Source organism: Phaethon lepturus, unplaced genomic scaffold (assembly GCF_000687285.1).
Source record: "Phaethon lepturus isolate BGI_N335 unplaced genomic scaffold, ASM68728v1 scaffold11414, whole genome shotgun sequence".
Lineage (NCBI taxonomy): Eukaryota > Metazoa > Chordata > Aves > Phaethontiformes > Phaethontidae > Phaethon > Phaethon lepturus.
The window spans coordinates 9,255-34,600 of NW_010535482.1; the positions used below are offsets into that span (position 1 = coordinate 9,255).

Genomic DNA, 25,346 nt, shown 5'->3' on the forward strand with positions numbered 1-25,346 from the left:
GGTGGTGTAAGAACCCACATAAAAAACCTACCTTCTAAGGAAGTTCCCTTCTCATTCAGGAAAATAATCTCTGAAAAGCACAGGAATATAAATCTCATTCCCAAACTCTACTTATTTCTTTTCCCAAGATTAACAGTACTTTCACCAAATATGCCACTCACCCCAAACTTTGCCCCCTTCTTAAGCACAGCTAGATGTAATGCCATGAAGATGCTGCATCCTTAACATCTGTAAGAACAACACTACCAAAGTAGATAAAGCAGAATCTACTGCTGCGGCATCATTTCCTCAGAATGACTCTCCCATGCTCAAACCTGTAAAAAAAATATGGCTGGTATTCTTCTCCAGCAGAAATGTAATTAGACCTGTTCCCAAGTTGTCTCTGCAGCTGAGATTTACTCTAGTGAAAAGGCAAATAAGCAGAACTTGAAAGGCCGAACCAGAATATATCCACAAATGCAACCCCTGATTCAAACAAGGTGCACTCCTTTCTACACACAGAATGATTTCTTAAAAACTAGAATTTGATCCATTTTGTATCCTACTTAAAAGATTAATGACTTGCAGTGATCAAAGATAAATCAGTAAGTATTTTCCACTGTTACTTGAGTTCAGATATAAATTTCAAGTACTTGATTCAATATGAGGAAAATTAATTTATTGACAATTAAAATAGATTAAAATAGCGAGAAACAAATACAAATTAAAACAGTACCTTCCATCCATGCCACTCTCTCTCCCCAGGCTCAACTTCACACCTCCACCCCCAATTCCTCTACCTTCCACCCACCCGAAGCAGCACAGCGGAAAAGGGAATGGGGGTTGCAGTCAGTCTGTAACAGCTCCTATCACTCCATCCTCCTCATTTTTCCCCCGGTACGTGATGGGTCCTCTCCACAGGTCACAGTCCTTCAGGATAAACCTGCTCCTGCGTGGGCTCTCCACAGCATGCGGTCCTTCAGTATAAGCCTGCTCCTGCATGGCTCCTCTCCATGGACTGCAGTTCCTTCAGGAAAGCTCCACCTGTTCTGGCATGGGGTCTTCCACAGGCTGCAGGGCAATACCTGCTCCAGCACCTGAAGCACTTCCTCCCTCTCCTTCTTCTGTGACTTTGGTGTTGAGAGGACTGTTTCTCTCACTTTCTTCCTCACTATTCTCTGCTGTGCAGCATTTTGCCCTTTCTTAAGTACACTTTCACAGAGGTGCCACCTGAGCTCAACTGTGTCCTCCAGTGAGTCCACTGCAGAGCTGGCAGGAACCAGCTGTGCCCCACACACGGCCAGCTTGGTAGTGCCCTGATGCCAACCTGGGTGCCTGCACCCCATACAGAAGCATAACCTAAAAGCTGGACATCTGTCTTCTCTCAGGAGAACTTCTCTTCTTCTCACAGGAGAACTTCCTGTGCTCCCCTTCAAGGTGCGCCCAAATAGTCATTTGTGGGGTGCACAATGGGCCAGACCCACAGACTGATCTGGATGCAAGACAATATAAGGGGGAGAAGGGCAGTTATTTGTACTGGTAATTTGCTGATACAAGTAGTGCAAGACGCTGCTCTCATCAGCATGGTTCTGCAGTTGTGCTGGCCTGTGTGGAGCCTCAGGTGCAAGAGAAGAACCTGTGGCAGGTGCTTCCTGCAAGAACTTCTGGAGTGAAGTGGACCGCTCACCCCAGTATCTCCCCCTCCTCAAGCAAAATATAACAGCATCTTACATTGCAGTCATGCAAGGATCACCCTCCAGCCCAGTCAAGAAGAGAGGAAATTCATCCCCAAACATGGGAAACTGAGGATGATAGAGCAGTTTTTTAAAAAAGAGAAATTTTAGTTTCTGTGTTGCTCTGGATAGGAGAAAAAGGCAATGGGAGAAAGGCAGAAAAGTGGTTAGATGAGAACGTGTTAAAACAATTCTCCCACTCCCAAAAAGTGCTGAGTATGAGTACAGTGGTAGGAGACAAGAAAGAAATATAGGGAGGGCAGGGAGAGGTAATTTTATGGCTTGTATCATGTTAAAAGTTAGATATGCACTAGAACCTGACATGAAAATCCTGTACACCCACCAAATTATTATGAAGATATTGATTTAAAACTGGTAAAGCCCTCTTTCCACAGACCATCTGTTCTCAGTAGAAGAAGGTCAAGAAGGTTCCCACTTTCTCCATCTCCTTCCATGTACGAAACACCTCAGATGTGGTAACACCTTTGTCAACAGCCAAGAACATGGAGTTGTTACACCAGTTTGCATTCAGAAGATAAACTAGTGCACTGGAGATAAAAGCAAATATACATCATTACCATTCTAGCTTTTATTAGATGTGATCTCAGAGCATAAAGAGCACCAAAATCAACAATAAAAAAAGTTGTATATTAAAAAAAATTACCATTTAAAGTGAACCACTTCAGCCAGAAGAAATTGCAATCTTGAGCTGTAACTTTAAGAGCTTTCTATCTCGTGCAAGCAGCTTTTCACAAACTCCACTTCCTCTTCTCTTCTCCACTCTGGTCTCTTGCTGGTTATCTGGAGTACTCTCAGAGGTAAGTGATCCTGAGAAAATATCCAACGCATAGTGAACTAAGAGCTAAAAGTAGAAGCCAAGGAGGAAACACCTGCACACTTCAGAAAACTGAAGTGTCATCTGTAAGAAACATAAATAACTAATTTCCAGTTTTCTCTCCCATTTAATCTTAGCTTTAAGAAAAATATCTGAGAGAAAAAGTTAAATTTATGTCTAAAAGAACAGTGACCCGACAAAGCACAACTGAATTTTTAGCATGGTCCTTTAGGAATTAAACACTGCACACTTAGATCAAAGATAGAAGATATTTTTTAGGCCAAATTTGTGGCTAATTAGCAAAACCAGCTAAATTGTAAGGGCAGGGCAGGAGAGAAGAGAAATTGAGATTTGTTTTCCTCCCACTGCTGACCAGTGTTTCTCAAGATGTTTAAGAAAAGGTGCAGTGTTAGGAGGGTACTACAGGAAGAGCAAGAATGCCTACTTTTATCATTATATTCTTTAGTTTCTTATTCTTTCTACCATCTCCCATTCCTAACACAGATTGAATTACAGCATGTCTGAGGGTGACTGTTTCAGGTGCTCCAAACTCACTGAGACTATGTACAATGTCCATCAAGTTTTCATACAGGGAGACCTCTATCTTCCCTTAAGATGGAAAGCAGAATTCCACAAGCCATCCTTGAGGAGATCAATATGAGCAGCTCTGCATCAGGTAAAAACAAATGCAGCTCTTCTTGGGAGCTGGAAGAAACTGAAGGTTTTTCTTCTGCTCAGAAGTACTGCAGAACACATGGGCACAGCCTCAGAATTTGTCCCTAGCTCAGTTAGAGCTCAGATTAAGATTAAATTCACAGATGAAGGTTAATTCTTGAGACTCGACCATTTATGACACCATTGGTTTCACTAAACCAATACAAATTCTAAGCACAAAGAAAATTTGTCACATCTAGAATTGATGTGACACAGATGTTTATAAACAAACTATGGTTTGCAGATATTGTTATTGACATGCTGTCAAGTGACCAGGTCAGATTATGCACATGAAAAGCAAGTGCCCTCATGTGATGGGAGAGGTGGTAAGTAATGATTCTGGTGTCATCCCTGTTTCCCACTCCACCCCTTCCCCTGTGTGAGTTTGGTTCTAGAATTGCTGTTCATTTTTTTGTGGAAGACCCTGAACACAGTGATTTGCAGCATAGAGGGAAGATCACCTACAGAAGAATAAAAGTGCCAAACCTTTCAGGCTCTGAACATTGTGGTTTTGAAGGACAGTTTGGAATGCTTCTTATTCTGGATAAAAAGGAAAAAAAAAATTTGGAAAGGCTTTGGTTGTTTTAGGTTATCATAGGGTTAGAAGTATACACTAACATTTCCTCATAAGAAACTTCCACGGAACTAGGACATTAGCCACTTTAAGTTAAAGCTTACTCTGTAAAAAGCCTATATCTGAAAGGGCTTCAGACAGCTCATAGCTTATAAACAAACAGCTCATCACTGTTCCTTAATAAAACAAGCTTTCATTTACTTTAAGAAAATGTACACAGACAATACAAAGATCAGGAGGCACCACTGGCCTACCGTTTCAGTATGCCATGCAAAGATGGCAACGATGGCACGAATTCATTAATGTTTTGGTATATATGGAATGATTTTATGAGACCTGTTCAAACACTACGCATCTTGCAAGCAGATCAGAGACACACAGTAACTCTAATTCTTCTGAAAAGGAACAGATTTACTTTTATTGTCTGTTGAAAAATCATCCTCCTCCCGCCTAAGACTGTGGGCTTTGAAGAAGTCATGTCATCAACCTTTAATCCTCTGTTTCATTCCTGCAGGTCCTCCCACAAGATCTTACACGTTTGCTTCATGATGCCTATGTCCCTTGCAAGCTTGTACAACTTCTTGAGTGGGCAAGCAGAAAGAACAGCTATGTCAGATCACAAAGACAAATCACTGTTTCTCAAGGGGTGCATTCAGGACTAGAACAGAGAATGTTAGTCTGGAATGAGGACACTGGGACTGAAGTCCTCCCTTTCTCACTGATCTGCCAAAATACACGTCTCTGTTTCTGGCTCTCCTGCTGCCATTTGATTGCCATACCTAATGACATTTTAAATAGTATCTAGAGACGAAGACTATTCTACAAAGAGCAGAAGAAAGTCTCTGATCTTTCCTGGATCCACTGAACTATCAACATTTAACCAAAAGATAGAGCTAAAATTTTAACAGTATTTTAGTGGTCACTTATGCTGTATTGACGCTGTCCCATTGTAGAAATCCCAGTACTTTATAAAAAAGACCAAATGGCAGATCCAATAATAAGTTTTTGCTCTCTGGTTCCTTCACACTTGAGGACTCAGAAGTCAACTCTTATGAAACCACTATACTACAAACAGATTTTCATCCTCCTATGAGCCTTATCAATCTCTATTAGAAAAAAGATCAGGAAGAGTGAGAAATTTAATTTGCTTAGAACAGCATGCTCTTGTTTAAACAGGCAGACTGTCATTAACAGAAGCCCTGCACATGCCAAATGACCAACTGAGCTGCACTGCAGAGAGCTAAGGATGGGTGTAGTAAAAACATAAATTCCAATTAACCACATTAAAAGATCTGATTTTATGTGCACTAAAATATCTTCATAATTTAACCACAGTTAAGTCTAATTAAAAGTGTATTAAAGAACTACATGCAAACAACTATATTCATATCTCCATTTTCTTTTTTCGTTTTATTCCCCAAGATACATACAATCCCTTATGCGTATGTCACTTAAAACTATTAAGCATCCAAAGGTAACTTTTTCCAAAAAGAGGTTACAATATGCATGCCTCTTGCAAGATTTCTTCTATGTACTGCAGGCTAACGGATTACTGATGAGAATTACTCTCACAGCATCTGATGTTCCTCATTTTCTGACCAGGGAAGACTCCTTAGGACAAGGACACTCAGTATTTGTCCTCAGAAAGCATTCCATGCTTTTTAAATCCCTTATGTACTAGAACAGGATGGGGCCCTTCATGACAAATACCCACTAACACTTTTTATGGTATAGCAGTGCTGTTTATGATCACTCCTTTGAAGACTCTCCAGAAGAGACATCACATCACTTCAGAAAATAAATGTCATTTGTCATGTGCATTAGAAATGGAATGAGATACTAAGGATTAACAGCTTACATTGGACAAAAACCCAAACCAACCCACTTACACTCCCTGCCATGTGATGAGATTTTTGCCTTCCCCTCTTTCTCCCACCAAATCATACCTTAGTTGATGCTTGTTGGATCGACCTGCTGGATAGCTTCTGACCTAAATGAAAAAGAAAAAAAAAAAATCAACACAGCCTGTTTTACACAACACTTTTTTCATTCATTAATGAGGTGCATTGCTGCTGGTAGAAGGTAACACTGATGGCATAGTCTCTGACGTTTATTCCTATGAAAGCTTTGTTCAGAAGGGAAGGGCAGATCAAGAAGAATTTTCTCATCAGAGATCTATGAAGAGTATTAACTTTTCACAGCATCATCTTCAGCTATATCACACTTTGTATTGCTAGTGGAATAGATTCTTTGATTCTAACCTCCTGAGAACACATCTGTTTGAATAGAAGGGGGCAAATTTTAAGTTTGCCCAACACACAGACAAGCCAACAGCCAACTACTACCCACAGCCAAGTGGTGTGAAAGGGAAGAGGCCAGTTTCTCAATATAAAGCCCCAACAGCAGAAACTATCCTTGTCTCCTTGTTGTCTCAAATGTTTTCAGTTGCTGTGAATGTAACAAATATCCTGTGAAAGGTGGCTGCCTGATACTCATCCAGATAAGAACGATAAGCCCCAAAGAAAGCAAGGAAAGAACTGAATGAAATTAAAAGGAACATATGGACTTAGGATCCCGGGGAGACAGGAAGAAAAACTATCAGGAGCAAATCTCACCAGTGTTTACTTGTGCAGTACACTCACCAGCTGCTCCAACAGTGTAACAGTGAAACATTAAGAATCAGAGGGCCTGAGGGCATGGGACCTAAATGGAAGCCCTAGTAAAGAGACTTGGGTGGATACCAAGCATGTTTGAGGTAGACAGCACTGCAGTCACAGGGATGAGGAGAGCTGCAAGTTAATTCAGTTGGGAAGAAAAGATTTACTTTTCTTGGTAACATGTAAAGGAAAAGAGTCTACATTACTGGATTGAAGCTACAAGAGGAGTTTCTTCATCACATTAAAAGATGAGAATTGGCTTTTCAGACTATGGGAAGTCATTTAGCTGCCTCTGGTACTCATCAAAACTCACGCAGCTCTGTTGGTTTTGAGGGCAGGACAGGCTTCCCTTTTCTTCCATACCTTTAAATTCCTGCCATGAACTCACCCTATCCACTACTGGCATAGATTCAGGAGCTGCACTGAGCCTTTGCAATGGGCTTGCAACCCCTTTCCAGGGACCCGGAGCACCCCCAGCAGAGCCTCCCCCGCAGGACCCCGGCTTTTCACACACCTTCAGGACCTTCTTCAGCCTGGTCTCCCTGGAGCTGTCCTACTTGTTCTCCTTCATCCCCAGAAACCACTGCCCTCAAGTAGCTCTTGTAGTTCTCCCCATGAGCCCCCATAACCACCAACACAGACCAAAACTTTAAAAGAGAAAGTAGCTTACATTTGAATAGGAATATCATACATTAAGTTACTATATAAATATATATAAACACACATACACATACAGGCATTTGTCTCCAAATTTTGCACAAACTGCAACAATCTTCATACCACACGACCAAGTCTGGATTTTTGAACAGCGCTAAAAGGACTCATTAACCCTGCTGGTTACCATCCAAGAGGCTGCCAGCCTTGAATGAGAGCTATAGGTGTGCGTCTTCTTATGTCTTCTCTACATTTTAGCAAAAAGTTATTTTTGCATGCACATACAAAAGCACAGCCCTTCTTGTCAAGTCAACCAATCACTGTTAGGGGTAACCAACAATGAGAATAAATGGGAGAATAATTTGTTCATTTACAGTACTGTGGAAGCTGAGGATTTCTAGGTTTGCAAAATAAATGCTTGAACATAACAACAAGAAAACAAAGTAAACATCAGAAAAACATCTACAATACCAACAAAGTAATAACCAACTACTTTGCACCAAGCTACATAGCATTCTCTGAAAAATCAGCCTCAAGTATTCTATTCAAACAAATTTAAGTGCATTGAAAGTGGTATTGTGACTTTTTTCAAATACATAATAGAGTCTTTTCTGTAAAGTTTATATGGACACTAAGGTGTTGGGCTGAATAGAGACCGGATATGGCTGATGAGTTCATGTTCCTCCATTAGCAACATGCACAAAACAAATGTAAGCATACTCTTTAAAGAAGAAAGGTTATGCTAAATTGAAAATAACACAGTTATAAACTGGAGTATGTATTTGTAAGACAAAGAACTGAAATTCTGTGAAAATGAACGAAGTCGAAAACAAAAACGTGAGTATTGGCTGAAGAAGTATTTCAAGTAAAATTTTTCAGTGAACAGAACTGCAACTCTCACCCCAGTTTTTAAAAACAACCAATTCTTTACTGCTTCTTTAAATTTCTCACAACTTTTTGTTCTATTGTTTTCAGAGTACTGTGCAAATCAGGGTAGATTATAAAATTTCACAGCCTGCAATTCAAAATGGACTAAAAGAGTATTTCTTCCAGCTGTGAGCACTAAACCAAAAATAGAAGTACCATCAGAAATGTTGTTCAGCACAGGATGAGACTGTAGCTCATCGTGGAAAGAACAGTGACTGTTAAAGAAGAGATCCGTTAATGAGGGAACTAAGCAATACTGATGGAAATGTAACTTCTCTTTCCATAAGCTTTTACTCCAACCACAAATGTATTGTCTGCTTTGAAGAGAACTAAAATACACTGAACTGAAATAACTTCTTGCTGGCAATCTTTAGCTGTAATTTATTCTTTTGAGAATAAGCATTCTCAAAAAGGGAGGAAAAATTCTCAAAAAATGAGTAATATTGAGAAAGGTGATATACTTTGGAATGCATTAGTTTAAGAAAAACTGGAGGTGATGGAATCGCTGAATACAGTGGCGCTGGAAGGAGGTACCCATTCTGGTACACAGTTACTGAGTTGGAAAAGAAAAGGTGACTGCTACCTGTGTGCTCCAGAACTCCGACTGCAGCAGAAAACATCCATTTTGACATATTTTCACACTTAACAAGAACAGAAAAAAAACCGAAATGGTGAACCTTGTGGGATTTTACCTACCCAGGAATGAGTAAGGCATACCACAAAACAAGTCAGTGTAGAAACTAAGTGTGAGAGACTCCAAAAAACTGGAGATACTCTATGTATTTGCATAAATACTGACTCCTATTTATTAAGAGTATGATCCTGTTGGAAAATTCTAATTTAAGCTAACCCATAAACATTAACTTTAAATGAACAGCGTTAACAGTGTTAGCCTCACAGAAGTTAATGTATTTTAAGGTAGGACTAAGATATAGCACTTACCTAACAGATGCTACATAAAATGGTATTAGGAACCCAAGCTCAATGTGAGACTTTTGAAAGTTTTAGCTTTAAATACTAAAAAGAAAATTAAAATTTAGTTTTAAATGGCTACTATTTAGATGATGGTTGTGAATGGCTTGAATGTGTTAACAATTTTAACAATTTAAAAATGTTAATGTTACCCGCTATTCCTAACACTTTCTCCTCAACATAAATGAACCAATCTTTTTTCTGATTTTGGGGGTTGGTTTGTTTGTTTTAAGTCTGAAAAAGAGAAAGTCCTCACATTGCATTCTTCTACAGCATGCAGAAAAAACATCTTGATTTTATGATCAAGTTTGTGACACTTAGTAGGAACTCATAACAGAACTGCTGATACTGCTGTATACAAAATACTCTGAATGTTGCTCTAAGAATTTGACATCCCAAGCAAACAATGTCATTGTTTAACTTGATATCTATGTTGGCATCAGTTTAATTTCATTTAGTGCTTTAAATGGATTCCAAGTTATTTGTAGGTGTGTTTTTTTCTCTTAAAGAAACATGTCTGTGTCAGATTATGCAACTCGGTCCTTGTCACTTAATATGGTTTTGGCGTAAATATTGCTAAAAGATATTTCTTTATCATAATCAGTTTTTTTAAGATTCCTGGTAATTATTTTCAGTAACATGGACCACTTTAGTCTTAGATGCTGCCACCGTTGAAAAAGATGAGGTTTTATTCTGAATGTTATAGTGAGAGCACACTTGCACATATTGCTTGGGTTAATATTATTTGCTTTGTTTTCTTGGGCCTTTCTGTTACTAATGTATCCATAAGCCCTACATCATGAAGAGCAGCAGGTTAAATCATATTTATCTGAGCTCCAGCTCAGAATGCATAAAGCAAAAGGTAGATAAGAAATGACAGCATCAAATCATCTTCCATGAGACAAGACTCCTGCTTTCAGCTGTTATGACCGACTGCTAATACAGTACCACTGCAAAGGCTGCATGCAGAAATGAACCTCATTATAAAGCCAGAACATAAGCTCAAAGATGTCAAGTTGAAAACATTCACCATTAGAATTCACACACTTTTCTTCATCTTACAACCTTAAGTTCACCTGGCAACCTCACCTTTCTCCTCTCCTTGATCTTCACACCATTAACATTGTGATCAGGTCAAAGCTGCCGTTTCCTAAGCATCCATGTCCTTCATCACTTTGAAGTTTAGCATCTTGGACTTTCACTTTGTCACAAAACGATTGCGGTACTGATACATGTTGCCGTTGGATTCTGTGGTCTTGGAGCTAGCAGATTCTAAGGTGTCTGTAGTGCTGTAACAGTTGAGGGTCTCAAGGAGAAAAGCAAACCCAGCATTGTGATCCATGTTCTAAAGCTAAGGAATTAAATTGTGGAAGACCTTCAGCAATGTCAATCAAAATGGGCCGTTTAGATAGCATCCAAATTACTGAAAACTTGAAATAGAAGAGAAAGCTGGTGTTCCACAGGGCAACTGAATGACCTGGAATTGGCAGTGAGCCACATCAGTCATAAATCAAAAGAGCTGTCTGTCAGAACTAGTGTAAAATACACCTAGTCCGAGTGTCACAATACAATTTAAAAAGAATGGCATTACTTTGAGAGCACCCGCCTTTCCTTCCAAGACATTTAGAGTTCTCCGATTTGAAAAATCCTTCCAGGCTTCTCAGATTTAAATAGGTGAGGAACTATGGCAGTCTCTGATTTTATTTGGCTCCATAGACAACGTTTTTTCTCTTGGCTCTTGTTTAACTTGGCTCACACAGATAACACCCTCTGTATTTTCTTCAGCTTGAAAACAAAACAAAAATCAAACACTAAAGTTCAAACCTCACTGATAAAACTTCAGCCCCAATAACTGTGTGCATTTAAAAGAAAAATATTTCAGGAACTCAAGCTAATAGGTAAGGCATTTGTGAAGTTAATTGCTGTTTAGTTTGACAGACAGTTATGTCATCTACTGTACTATAAGACATTGCAAGTTGACATGAATTTACTGCATTAAGGGCTCCCTTGAGTAAGAGTAGTTAAAACATTTTATAAAAAAAAGTATGTTTAGAAATATAAAATTACTCTCACACAAAATGTCTTTCCTCTTTGCCATAGAAAAATAAATAAAGCTACCTTTTTTTTTTTTTCTTTTCCAGGGGAAAGGAGGAATGGAGGTGCTATTGCTGAAAAAATTAACTCTAAAGCTTGTTCATTTAAAGAATGACTTACACTTCAGGCATGACTGGCCACTTCTCAATGACTGTACATACATTTTCAGAAAGCGATAGCTTATTCTTAAGTTAGGACTTGGACAAGAGAAAATCCAGAACATACAGGATAATTTTAACGAAGTGCACATGTGTGTAAGTGTATGCACATGTGCAAGAGAAAAAAATATTCTGAAATACACACTGACTGAACTGCTAAGTTCAAGTATATGGTGTTATGGGGTTTCCTCCAAATAAGCTCTGTAACATTATTCCCTCTTCAGTCTAGACTGTTTTTAGTCCTCCTGCTCTCCAGACAAAGAACTTGCCTCTGAAAAAAAAGTAGTATCTGTTCATTTTATAGGCAATTCCTCCACATAACTTAGGAATGGCATCAATATTCTCACAATTTCCAAATTCAGGCTGGCAATTATAGACTGAGACCTTGAGCAGAAAAAAAAGGGAAATCCCAATGAGTTTAGTCCTTGCAGTTATGTAATTTTATATTTGACTACATTTCTTTTTGTGTAAAACAGTATTTCTTTGGAAAGTCACTTACAACACTCATCACTTACAAAAATTTTTGAGAGGCATCAACATGTAGATTGAACAAATGGGTTAAACAACTGAATGGTGGAGGTGCATTCTATAACCTCTCTGAAATTCTTTTACCCTGAATGAAAACAGAATTTCTCAGGAGGGTAGTCAAATTCAGTTATAAAAGGGGAAAAAAAACAGTTACACTAACATTTGAGTCCAGCAGGCAGGAAACCCCTTAAATTTAACTTTGACAATACTCCCACAGTAAAATATCCCAATATTATTTTAACACGTGTGATTTTCAGTGAATTTCCTCATGTACCCTTTATTTCCTTTTCATTTCTTCATGTAGTCTTATATTTCCATTTTCAGAATATTACAGACTTTAGTACAAATTAAGTTTGCTGACCTGCAAAAGTCATCAGGACATATGGAGATAATTATCACTATGGCATTACGAAGGTATAGGCTACAATCTAGCACATCTTTACCTAGATGTTCCTGCAAAACTACTCAAGAGTAACCTTTTTAGAAGTCACAGATGACAAGAAAAGATAATACAGAAATAATAAAGCACTGCACAGCTAACATTTCAGACCCTCTGGAAAGCCAAAAGGATAAGTTGCACTGACCTAGACCTTCAAACTGACCAAATCTAATAGGTTTTCTTCACCAAGAATTAGAAATAATTCTTTGAGAATGCAAGCTTTCATTCTCAATCAGGTTCTATGGCGAGAATTCAAAGACTGTATCCTTGGTAACAATGATTTTAAGCAGCCTTCTATTTTGACAGAGGTGAAGTTATTTATGGTGCTTATTGTGTATTCTTTGAAAAGTATTTTCAAACAGAAGTTTGAAATTCCAAGCAATTACATACAACTCCAACTGATTACTTCTAAAGCATATTGATGACTATAGGATCCTAACAGAATTTTATTTAAAAAATTCAGAAATCTGCTGGGATGGTACAAAGAAAGAAGTCATCAAAAACCCCACTTTTCTTTCCAAAGAGTTCTAACTAGATTCAGTATTGGTTATTTTCTATTCTTAACTTTCCTTTTTAAAAAAATGTATTTTAAGATTGTAATTTTAGCTAAATATTAGGATTTTTGGAAAAAATATTGTGTTCATCAAGTAAGTTGGTGTTTGGTCAAAGAAAGCGATCAGCAGTTTAACTAAGAAGTCACCTTTTTACAGCAAAAACTAAGTTTTGGGGCTGATGTGTTTTTTTGTTTAGTACCCTCCCCCGTGTCATGTTTTCACAATAAAAACTAATTAGAATCAGCTGAAAGAAGTCTATGCTGAGTGCCCCATTATCAACACATTTCTTGCCTTTCTTAAAGACACACAGAACAAAATCCACCATATTTTCCACATTTACACATTACTGGGAAGACTGAAACTTACTAAGTGCTGGATGGTTCTCCACAATCCGTACTGGAATAGTGTGTACATCTCCCAAGAGAATCTGATGGACTCCTCCTTCTAGGCTTCTGGAGTCATCTACCCCTCCAACTGCTATCAGCTGGCCCATGGTGACCAGACTCTGATCAGAGCCAGGCAGAGTTCCAAAGACAGAGGCAGCAGCATTATGCTGTGTTAGGCCAGCACCTGCTTGCAGACTGTGTCCCTGACTAAGTACTAAAGAACGGCTGGTCATTGCACTCCCTATGGAATCCAGGAGACTTGCAGGGCTGGGAGAGGAATGGTTATTTACAGCTATCGGGGCTGTTGATCCATTTGTGGAGGTAAAAGTTGACTGCAGCTGTAAACCCTGTGAAAGAGAAGGCAGTAGAACTAACATACCAGTATTTACAGCAGGAGGAATTTGCGTTTAATGTCACGTATTTTGCAATGTTGGAACTACATAGCTTTTGACTTCCTACACATCATCTCTTTTAAACAGTCAATCCCAGCAACCCCAGGCTAACGTTGTTATTAGAAAACAATTAGGACAATGGTATCCAGCAGCAACTAGAAGACTACTTATGACCATAAAGCTCTAATTTTGGATCAATATTCAGTTTCAAATCATTCCCCAATACTGCCCATTCCCACAGGAGGTGAGCACTAAAAGCTAGCCATACTGCTTTAAAGAAAAGAGAGGTGGAGCCAGGCTGTCTTCAGAAAGAGAGGGACACAGCAAGTAGAACAGCATCTTACTGCCAACTATTTCTAGGAAAAAGATCATGCATTTCATTGGGGTTCAGGAAGTATTAAGGCAGCTTTTCAAAGAAGCAGTTAGAGAAAAAGGCTGAGAGTGCCAGCTTTGAAGGGACATGAGCTTTAGAAGAAGCTCTTTTAGCATGACATTCTTATCCTCACTCTTCAGCCTTTCAATCTGGAAGTTTACAGATCTGAGCTGGGAGCAGTTTTAGGATTTTAATGTATTTTCTTAAGAGGCTGGAGAAGGATTTAAAAGAAGAAAGTAAGTCTGACTTATTTCCCCCCAGTTTTGCAGCATTTTTATTATGAAATGACTGTACCATGTGGAAAATTAATAGGTGTTTGGTTTGAAGCAGAAGCCCACTACCTTCATCTTCTTGGTTTTGCCTTCACAAGAGACCTTAACTTCAAAGTGTCAAAAAATGGTAGTGTGATCCCCTGCACCACAGCTATATGCTAAATGTGATATGCAAGAGAGGCCAAAGTAAGAGCTGACAGCTATTTCCAAGTCCATGTTACATAGACAGTGTTTGGCATCATTAGCTGAGAGGGAACTTGCTGTTCTCAGCTCGCCTTCAGCATTCCCGGTGCAGAATGTTTGACATTCTGTAAACAACTTGACTGTACCTGAAGTTGTGCAAATACCTTGGGCTGAAGTGAAGACAGTGAAGACAACAGCTGAGCTGTTTCTGGTAGCAAGGACCCCCCGCTCTGGTTGGATTCTGCTTTGGTGACGACTGACTCCCCTGCTGAGCTCCCTACAGTGCCACAGAGACAAAGCAGACAGTTATGACAAATTTCTTCTTCCTGTTTAAAAGCCTCCCCTGTGAACTGAACAAACCACTTCAATCTCAGTATAGACATATAAAAGACACGTATATACATAAATGCTGTTCTCTTCGCAGAAGTTGTTGGATGCTAACGAAAAATGGCTCGGTATGAGGAAAGGACAATACTATAGGAAGATTGTATGTGCCTGTTCAGAGTAAAAAACAGAAGCACCAATAAATCCGTTTTGGAGGGTGAAGTCATTGCAACCTACCCTGTGCTTAGAATTTCTAGTTATAACATAAAAGTGAAACATTTCTATCAAACCAGCAACCAGATAATTTGACAATACATACACCTCAGTAAGGGCTCAATAACAGACAGGCATCAAAAGAAAGTGTGGTCTTCCAAAATAAAAATCTACGCAGGAAATCCTCTAAGTCTCACCACTCCCTTCCAAACATCGTCGTGAAATTAGGATAATTTCTACACAGTATCACACCAAAGTCCATTTATCTGGAGGCCTTTCAGCCTACAGATTACATCATATCCTCAAAATTCTTATTTAATGTAAGAATGACGGACTTCATTTCCTGAAGACTTGTAAAAATTGTGGTTCACTTTTAGCAATTTCTGCAAAAAAACCTCAGGGGATCATTCCATTTCCTATTTAAGCCACTCAGAACACTTTGGATAAGATTTATCCAGACACAAGTAGACATTGCTTAGCCTCTTATTTTGCAATTTCACTGCTATAACTGTAAAAGAAGAGCTTATCCTGTGCATGTAGATTAGTCTGATGAATGGAGAAAAACTGAAACTGGTCAATCGCAAAAAGCTTTCTACCAGGAAATCAGGCAGAAGTTTCCAGCAATCTAAACAAGTGGAGATACATTTTTCAACATGTATACAGATTTGCAAACTCTAACTCTTTATAGTAACTGCCCATCAGATATACTCTATAAATCTCCTTGAACACAATTACTTCAAATATTTAGGCTCTTTGTAATACTACACAGAGGTCCCATATGCATATGTGAATATTCACATGTAGTAAGAAACGGTAGTTCTTTCCTTAAGTTGTATTCTACACCAACATGCCTAGGAATAAAGCTAATAGTTCAACTCCTAATCTACCCAAACACTGCATGGGCATTCAGTACGAATGCCAGAAGCTAAAAAAACCCAATCACATATATGTGGTACTTCATCTGACTTGTTATTATACTTCATAAAAGATGTAAAAGGGAACACACTTAAGTTTGACAGTTACAGTGATTCTTACACTTAGGAGAGAACAGAGAAAGCTGTATCACATGGAGATATGGAGTTCTGCACAACAAAAAAACAAAACAGCTGGGTTTATTTCTGTTATTGTTCAATTTCTTAAATGTAAATTTGTCCCAATTCAGCAAAAGTTGAAATGAAAAAAGATGTATACAAACAGTAATTTGAAAAGTCAGTGGTGTTTTCCCTTGCTACCACTTCACATACATTAATGAGAGCTGATTTTTTCAGTGTCAGGCTTCTTTTTTTGCTTAGACTTGTAATACAATTATAAACATGTATTTGCAATGCGTACAAACACATACCCACATATTTAAGTGGAGACAGGATATGCTGGAATAAAAAACCCGCTTATATTCAGTGAAATGGTACACATGGCAGACAACTAAAAAATCCAATTCTCTCGCTTCCTTTAAAACTCAGTATGTCACCGGATGGATGTTTACATGTTTGATAGGCTACTTTGCCTTCGAAAATTATCTATGAAAGACAAAGAAAGCAAGAACTTGTCTTCTTGAACCTTCTCCAGCATTCAGACAGTTCATAGCAAAAGTAATCCCTGCCGAGCTCTATCACAGCTGTTGAAGGCACAACTATTCTGTATCTCTCCATAAAAGCACAGTAATGGAAATATTAACACAGACATGCAAGCTGATGCACAGTAAGTCTGCTCATATTGCAAATTCCTTTTTTTCCTAAAAAACAAGACTTCCTTAAAAAAAGAGGCACGCTATTCAAACTGGGCCTAAAAATTTACCTCTTGTCCTCTGACAGTTGTCAACACTGAAATTCTTACCCTAAGAGCACCACACGTACATGATGCTTTTCAGTTCAAATTGATCCATTGCAGCAACAGCTAAAATAAGAGTTAAAAAAATCCCAAACAAAACAAAGCCCAACACTGGCCTTTTTATTAACTGTAAATGCACTAGTGTGCATGGAGCTGCTCCATGTAAATCAGGTTCACCAAGTCATTTAGGAGAAATCACACAGTGAGCCAAATCTCTGGGGGTTTATTGTTCCTGCTACAAGAAAGGTAAGAAATAGATCAGGCAGTGACAGGGGCCAGAGGGCAAAAAAATCCAAACACATCAGGACTTCTTCAGGCAAGAACCACAATGGATGGTAACTGTTGACACAAGTACATCTTTAAACATGGCAGACTGTGGCAGTGCCCCTTTGGTCCCTGTAGACGTCTCTATCAGCTGTCTGGAACAAAAAGTACCCACCAGCATGTTCCAACTAAATGAGGAAACAAGCTGGCAGTGCCACTGAGATCAAACACATCTAAGAAGTCTGAAGCATTGTCTTAATGTACGCAAACAATTAGGCTCTTACACCTTGCTGCAATCATATCCCTGCTAAAAGCCAACAACTTTTCTGATGAGTTTCATACTAAACCTATTAAATGAGGGATGGGGAAAGCATCCACAAACACGCAGGAAAGTTCTTTTGGTGTCACGCTAGACAAAATATCCTTGAAACCTGGGGAAAAGGGAACAACAATCTCATTTTAAATTTATTATCAGCCACCATGCTCCAGTGAAGCATCTCATCTTACGTATAATCCTAACTATGCGGGTAGCAAGCAAATCTCGTTAAACACACCCGTATTTTGTTTTAGTACATGTTTTGAAGTTGGAGTAATAGTAGCAAGAACCCACTTTCAGTAAAGGAAAAATAGTGTAACTAGCATCTTCAAAAAAACCAGACCTTCGACCATGAATGCATAGAACCAAGTTTCTATAGAAATCTACACTCTGGTTTTGCAGCAGAGTGGGAGAAAGTTTAATACTTTGTTAGGTGTCTCAGCAGTCACTGGGAAGAGATGCTACTTTGGCTTCACACATTAAAGAAGTTTCACCACACTAAGAACTGAATGAACATATCTCTCAGCCCTGCTGACACTAAAAACCTGTGTTGCTATTTCTATCCTAAGCATTAAGAAAAACGGAAAAGAGTGCTCTCAATTCTGACAACAGAAATACAGTGTTCGTTGTTCAGGGACTGATCCTAGCAGTGGAACTTATCAAGCCAATGACTCTGTGAGAAGCAGGAATCCTAACATGCATTCACGTCCTTTTTAGCAAGATGTTTAAGCATGTGTGAAGCATAAACCATCAAGGAACTCAAGTACCCAGTTGGCTCCTGGGTACTGTGTGCCCTGACAGATATGTCTGTTCAGTAGGAATTTAATGCTCTCTACACAGCTGTTAGTAGCACCTTCATCCAAGGCAAAATACTCTCTCCACATAACCATCCTCTTAAAATCTTCAGTTGCTTGAGGATGGTAAACAAAAGCCAAATCTACAATTTTCATCCTTCTGCCAACCCCATCATGACTACATGTATTCTTCCACACATATGCACTCAACTAGTTAAAAGTATGCCAAAATAGACACACCAAAAACAATCCTTCTGAAGTTCAGCTGAGTGACAGAACATGACAACAACCTCTCTGGAAGGAAACTGAACTTCTGTGACAGAGCTAATAAACCAAATCACATTTGTAGACAGCTAAAGTATTAATGCAGTCCTACCATCTGAAGGTGGCGAGGCAAGTGTAACAGTCACCGTTTCTGTGAGAACATTCCCACTGTCTGTGGTCCACTGCAGCTGAAAGGAAAAAGATCGCAGTTCTCAAAAAGGGTGCAAGTTTGTCTACTACAGGAACATAGGCTTAATAAAGGACCTGTAGGAAAATCATGTCTAAAACTACACCTTCTTATTTTCTTGTAACTATGCATTTTGGGAGCTCTTGGTTTACAACAAAACAAAAAACAACCTGTAAAAGATTTTTTTAACATGCACTATACCAGGAAGGCTAAAGTCTGCTCAAGACAGTTCAAAGGCTTTAAAATAGAAAATAGTCAAACCATTTGGCTAACTAATAAGTATCACCCACTCACCTGGGCCAAGAGCACTGTAGGGAGAGGGAAAAGACTGATGACAGTATGATTTAGCAGTACAGTTTGTCAAAGATGATTTTAAATCAGCAATTCCTTAGCAGTCAGCCTCATAACTGGGAAAACTAGGGTCACTCTGTATCCCTTATTACTCAATAGGTGGAAGAAAATTAAGGAACAGCACATAAGAGTTACTGAGCATTCTGAAGTATCTACGTCACGCTTATTTCACTTGCTATAAAGTGCATTTATTAATATTTACACATTCAAAATGTTGTGCAAGCCCTAATTTAGACTGCACATAAGCCATACTTCATTCCCATTTTTCAGATACAGAAAAGTAGTAGTTACTTCTCCAAAACACAGACAACGACAAAGCCATGAATGAAATTTTCTGACATGTGTCAATTTTTCTACACCACGTGAGTTCCAGTTCATGTAGTCATTATGAAGTGCTAGTATTGTATAATTTGTCAATCAACTAATAGCAATCTAATGCTGATGAGATAAATACTAAATAAGGTCAAAAGGTTTTATTCACATTTAATCCAATCTTGCTCAGCCAGAGAGTCCACTAAAAATATTACTGCTGGAAATAAAAAGCCATAGAGAATTTTGGATGAAATACAGCTAAGTAGTAAAAATTAAAAATAAGACTTCCAGTACTTAACTCCAACAATCAAAAGAAATATAAAGGCCAAGGTACCGTTGCTGGTATACTTTCTGAATTATACACCATCTCGCCATTCCTCAGGGACTTCTGCACTTCATGGATGTGGTTCTTGATGTCATTCACAGTGGGGAAGAAGGACAGGTTATGTCTTTCTGGCACTTCATCAGGCTTGAATAATTCTCTTTCCACATACTTTCTGTCACATGTTAAAGGACATTCAAATATGCATATTTAAAATGTATTGTACTGTTTCCCCACTGCTATCTTCTCCCTCCCCTTGTTGCAACAAAAAGAGCAAAAGCCAGTTCTTAGTGCATCTGCTACAGAGCTAGGAATTAAAAATCCCTATTTATACAACTAACTTTAAAGTGGATGGCAGCTCTTAGTGGCTACCTACAACGAAACGGAAAGAGAAGACAAAAGCTAGGAAAAACTGATTTTCATGACTCATGGGAAATATATTCAGTAATGCATCAGCCCTGCCATTTAGTTGCAAACCAAATTCGTCAAATGCAAAAGTACATATAGCACTACAGACTGAGAGCATGCCAGTAGTGTACCTTAGTTGCTTCCTCACTGCATAGACCTGCTCTACTCCCTGAGACACCAGTTCTCGGATCTTGTCTGCCACTTGAGGATGAAGTCGGGAAGGCAGAGCGCAGTTCTCATCTTTAACAACTTCCTCCTCCTCCTCAGGAGAAGACACAGAAAAATGGGAGGGTGAAGGAGGGAGGCAGGAAGTTTCCATTTCATGATATTGGTGGGCTTGCTGAGTGGGTAACTGTACATACCACCTGGCAAGAAGGAAAGAGTTTCTACACACAATTCTTAAGCAAAGGAAATAAAATTAGTCTCTTGGGGGAACAGTCTGACAATCACAAACGACCTAGTTAGAGTGACTTAAGTTTTTACAGCCCCTGAGTTGGAAGATACTGCCTTTCAGAGCTCAGGGCCCTCTCACACCTTTCAGTGCAAAATAAACCAGCTCAACCCCCCAAATAATACAACTATTTCTAACTATTCCCTGCATGAAAACATTTATTGAAGTTCCACAGCTTGGTGCTTAATACAATTACCAAACTAAAAACTCCACAGCCACAGAAGTCTGACTGAGATTGTGGGATTTTTTTACTATTGATATTGAGCAAGAACCTTAATAAAGTGACTAAGTAAAAAATACAGCAAACCAAGCAAATTATTGCTCTTTTTTGCTTCATTTGTCAAGATAAATTAAAAAGTGGAAGTTTCACCTGAGGACACCGCCAGCATCTATCAAGTTCTTCTTCAGCATGTTGAATGCTTTCTCCTGCTCCATTCTTATGATTTTCTTGTCAATTTTAGGGTCAGTAGGGACTCTGTATTCCGGAAACTTTTGAATCTTTTTAATATAGATCCTTCCAAGGGTGGGGGTGGGGTGGAGGGGGAATAAAAAAAAAAATTCTCCTTCAATATACTTTGCCCTCAGCGGGAAGGTAAAACCCCCACCTACTTCATATTAGATACTAGTATAGAAAAAGTTAAAGCAGAGTGTTGTAGGAGCTGAGGAGCCTCTAAGAGAACTGTAGAATTGTTAAGAACACATCAACAGAGATGGATGCAGATGGATACAGACAGACACACTTCTGTTCCAGTCGGAAGCCACTCAGAGTCATTTCGTACTTCATCAAAAATCCTCTGTCCCTCTGTATAGTAAAAGCACAACACTGTTTCTCAATGGGCTGTAGTTGACCCAACTTGAAGCCAGAATTGAACTTGAACCCAGCTGCAGCTGTCCAGGTAAACACGCTCTTAGCTCAGTAAAAACTGAACAAACACCCAGGAGGATGCTCAAGGACCAGGAAAAAAACACTAGTGTTGTGGAAGAAGAAAGTCCCCAGTGAACAGGAAGAACTGTAACTCCTTCAGCAAATAGGACATCTGCAAAATTAGGATGATTGACTGATATGTGCAATTAAAAGCCTGAAGGAAAAACAACGTATAAGAAGTTTTAGGACCAAAAATGGTAACTAAAGGACACCACAATAACTAATTAATGCTCAGGTAGAGAATGATTCCCATTTGTATTGCATATCCTGATGTACTGCTACTTTGCATCTGGGCAATCAATCAAATCTCAGCCTTACTCAGTTTAAGAGGACAGCATTTCTTCCTTCCCTTTAAATAAATACCAAACTCAAGTTATCAAAGAGATGAAACTAAGAGCTACAGTGCATATCAGCTACCACCCCCAAACAGTGCTCTGCCAAGGCTCACAGAAAGAACACTTCCTTAGGATGCTGAGTAGCTCTTCCAGCTTTACAGACAATTCTTACCTTGCTGGACAAGTGGCTTTGTACAGATGGCCAAACGTGCCTTCCTGCTCACCAGCTTTTTTGGGCTGGAACCCTTTCCTCCTTGGCCCATATTGGCACTCCATTACAATGGCTCTGCTTCCTGGGAACAGAAAGTAACGCACTCTATTTATTCAAGCAACCAACTGAAGCCATTACAGTAAAACAGTAACTATAGAAGAGAGTTTCGAAGCAGTTATTTCTGTTTACCATCAGACTCTTCAGAGGCAGAACACTTTAAGTGCAGCAAGCATTCAGATACAGTGCAAATGCTTCTCTTGCAGCATATAAGGAAGACAGAGCATTTTCAAAGCATTTCCCAAACTTACTACACCGCACAACACTCCTGCAACATATACGAAGGCAAAATACTGGATTCTGCCCTGGTACACACCAATACTTAACAAGATGAGCAGCCTTCCAAGTTACCAAAGGAGCACAATACCGGTAATAAACATAAGGGAAGCAGGATTCCCAAAATAACTAAGAAAAACCACAGCTGAAATCAAAGGTCAGCAGTTATTTCCAGTCTCTTGTCTTAAATCAATACTTCAGACTATGTTGTCCCATAAATTCTTACTTGCAAGCCTGACCTATCTTACCTGCTAAATAACACTGTTTCAGTGTGGCATACCCACACAAAACCAGACAGGCTTAAACAAATATTGCTTAGCTCTAAAATTGAAGTAGGTGACTTCTTCCAGTCAGACCTCTAACAAAACGGGTACCAGGTATAGCATTAAAGTGGTCAATAAACTTCTTCCAAATTTCTTCCACGTCAAGTTTAGTTATCTTTTATCTGTAGTTCATATACTCCAGTATGCAGGCAAGAAGCTGCCTATACCACAAGTGATATAACCAAAACATTTAAGTATCACAACAGCAACATGATGTGTTTCCATAAGACACCCAATGATTTACTGCCTTAGAGTATGGCATTAAAAAAAAAAAATCAATGCAAATAAATAGGAAAGTTAAAAGAGAATTATGTATAACAAACAGATATCTGGTCCCTTTTTTTTAAAGAAAACAAACAAACAAATGGAACTTCTAGGATTGAAAAGACTTCAACAGCTTTAAACTAGTCCTTGCTAATATGAATCTCAAAAGCAATTTGATGGGGCCCTTATTTTACAGAAGTATCAACTATCCACAATTCTTATTAAAAATTACAATCAAGATTTTGATGATTAGTGCATGTTTTACACTATAAGGAGCTACCCAGCTCAAATACCCAGCTGTATTTCCCCACAAATCAACCCCAGCAGGGAATGTATTACAGATTGGTTCCACTTATGCAGAAGGGATAAATTCCTCGAGAATAACTGAATTCTAAACTGTGCAGGATGGAAGTGTTATCTGGGATTTAAACTGCAGTTCAGTAAATCATGTTTACTGCCTCTGCTCTGCCTCTGGTGTAAAGGATTTTAAGGAAAGCTTTTCACAGAGGAGTTATAAATTCAACCTGAACATATTGGAAAGGCAACACATTAGAAATATACATAATGCCTGTTTGGGAGTTTGAGCAAAGCAAAAATATTACAACTTAATAATCTGAGTCTCTAGTAGTCTACAACACTTTAAAGAAAAAAAAAAAAATCTATGTGTGTTTTTGCTCTAAATACCTTACTGTGGGGCAACTCACTATCAGGCAGATCTTACATGAAACTAAAAATGTCTCCTATGCATTTTGGGGGAAAAAATAGAAGTGTAAGTCGTTTTGGCTTCATTCTTAGCTTTCTTATACCTCACAGTTTATGGCTGAAGGTTTAAAACTGGTGATAACATTTCACTTTTTCAGTTACTTTCAGGGGAAAAAAAAAATCAAGCACATAACCTACATTCCAGTCATTCATGATCTCTATGTAACAACTAAAACCTATTAATTTCATACCTGAATAAACTCTTATTAACTTCACATATGCATTGCATGAGCTAAACTTCTAATTACCTACCTGTGAAGTCTGCACATTCATTTAAAAAAAAAAAAAATCTGTCTGCTGAGATACAGTGATGTGTATTTTCCTTTTTAAATGTATTAATTTTTTAAAGGGTGCCATTCAAATAGTTTATTGGCTCCTGTGGAACAAACTCTTCAAAGGATCTCCAAGTTAGGCAAGAATACTTGAACAAGCTCTTACCCTTACAAGAACTTTCACATCCTGATAGAGCAGATGGGGCCCCCATCTAAAGATCTCATCACAAGAACCCCCATCAAATGGTACTTAACTAATTTATTTCTAAAGAACAAAAGGAAATAATCACAACAAAACATAAGCCTGTGGTTTCAGGGAAACCAGCTCCTTCAGACTGTGTCACGGAGGTGCCCAAGCTGCTCTTTTTTTATGTTTGTGCCTTGACTTTAATCAACACTAAGGAACACCATAAAGATCCTTCTTTATGGCCAGTTGGCAACTGATGTTGAAATTTTGAAAGTAGTTATTAAAATAAAAGTTAGTTACCTGCATTGACAAAGGGGATACCATCATATGGGACATACTGAGATTTCCACATCAACCGTGTGGCAGGTTTGGCTGGGCTTGGAGACTGGCGCGTCCCCCACACACTTTGTGTTTGCTGCTTGTGTAGCGTTAGAATGCTCTCTAATTCTGTCTCGCTCACACAATAGCCGCGGTACGAGTCCCCAATTTTCTGTATGGAAAGGAGGTGAAATAATAGGATTATTCACCCAGCTGACTGCTGAACATTACACAAGAAAATGAAAGCAGTCAGGGACTCTGGCAAGTGAGGATGCAGGCCCAGATTTTTGGCATTTCATGTTTTTTTTTTTTTCCCCCACACTACTATCCTCACAAATAGATTTAGCATAGGATGTAACACCAGAGCAGTCCCCACTGAAGTCAGGAGTTTGTCAGCCCTCCAAGACCACAAATACACCAAGAACCCCTGAAAAGATTACAGTTACTGCCAACTCTGATTTCCATAGGACAACTTCACTTCTGTTGTCCCCCCCCTCCACTTCTGTTGCAGTCGCCTCCTAGACAAATTCATCTTTGTCGGGCAAACATTGTTACTTGACTCCCACAGAGAATCTCTGAAGCATTAAAAATTATCTCCACATCTGCTCCAACAGACACTCGCTGCACTGAGCTGGAACAGAATACAGCTGCTTGTACCACCACTAACCGCCTCACCCGCTTAGTGCACAAACTTTTAATTGAATGTCTCACATAATACCCCTCCCAATCTTCAAGGCACTCTTGATTCTCAACATTACACAGAAACTTAATATACTAAATTGGCCATGTGCAAATTGATGATGGTTTCAATGCTAAGCTCTGGGCAGCTCCAGAAAAACTGCATCTAACCTGACTCAAAGTAAAAAACAAAGAAACCACAAACAACCTGCTGACTTGGCAACACCCCCTGTGACAGCTGTTCAGCTACTTAGTGCCACCACAGCTGGTTCAGTGCTGGT

The 25,346-nt window shown here is 38.9% G+C and overlaps 1 protein-coding gene across 1 annotated transcript; it reads right to left on the bottom strand.

The window, feature by feature from the left end:
• Positions 1 to 10,711: 10,711 nt before the first annotated feature.
• Positions 10,712 to 24,559, bottom strand: CARF (calcium responsive transcription factor; the record flags this gene model as incomplete). Its single annotated transcript, XM_010285825.1, has 9 exons — positions 10,712 to 10,830; positions 13,185 to 13,551; positions 14,571 to 14,701; positions 18,539 to 18,614; positions 19,611 to 19,773; positions 20,138 to 20,371; positions 20,828 to 20,971; positions 21,890 to 22,010; positions 24,370 to 24,559. Coding segments are annotated over 9 exons (1,545 nt in total), but the record flags the coding sequence as incomplete, so codon positions are not given.
• Between the last annotated feature and the right edge of the window lie 787 nt (positions 24,560 to 25,346).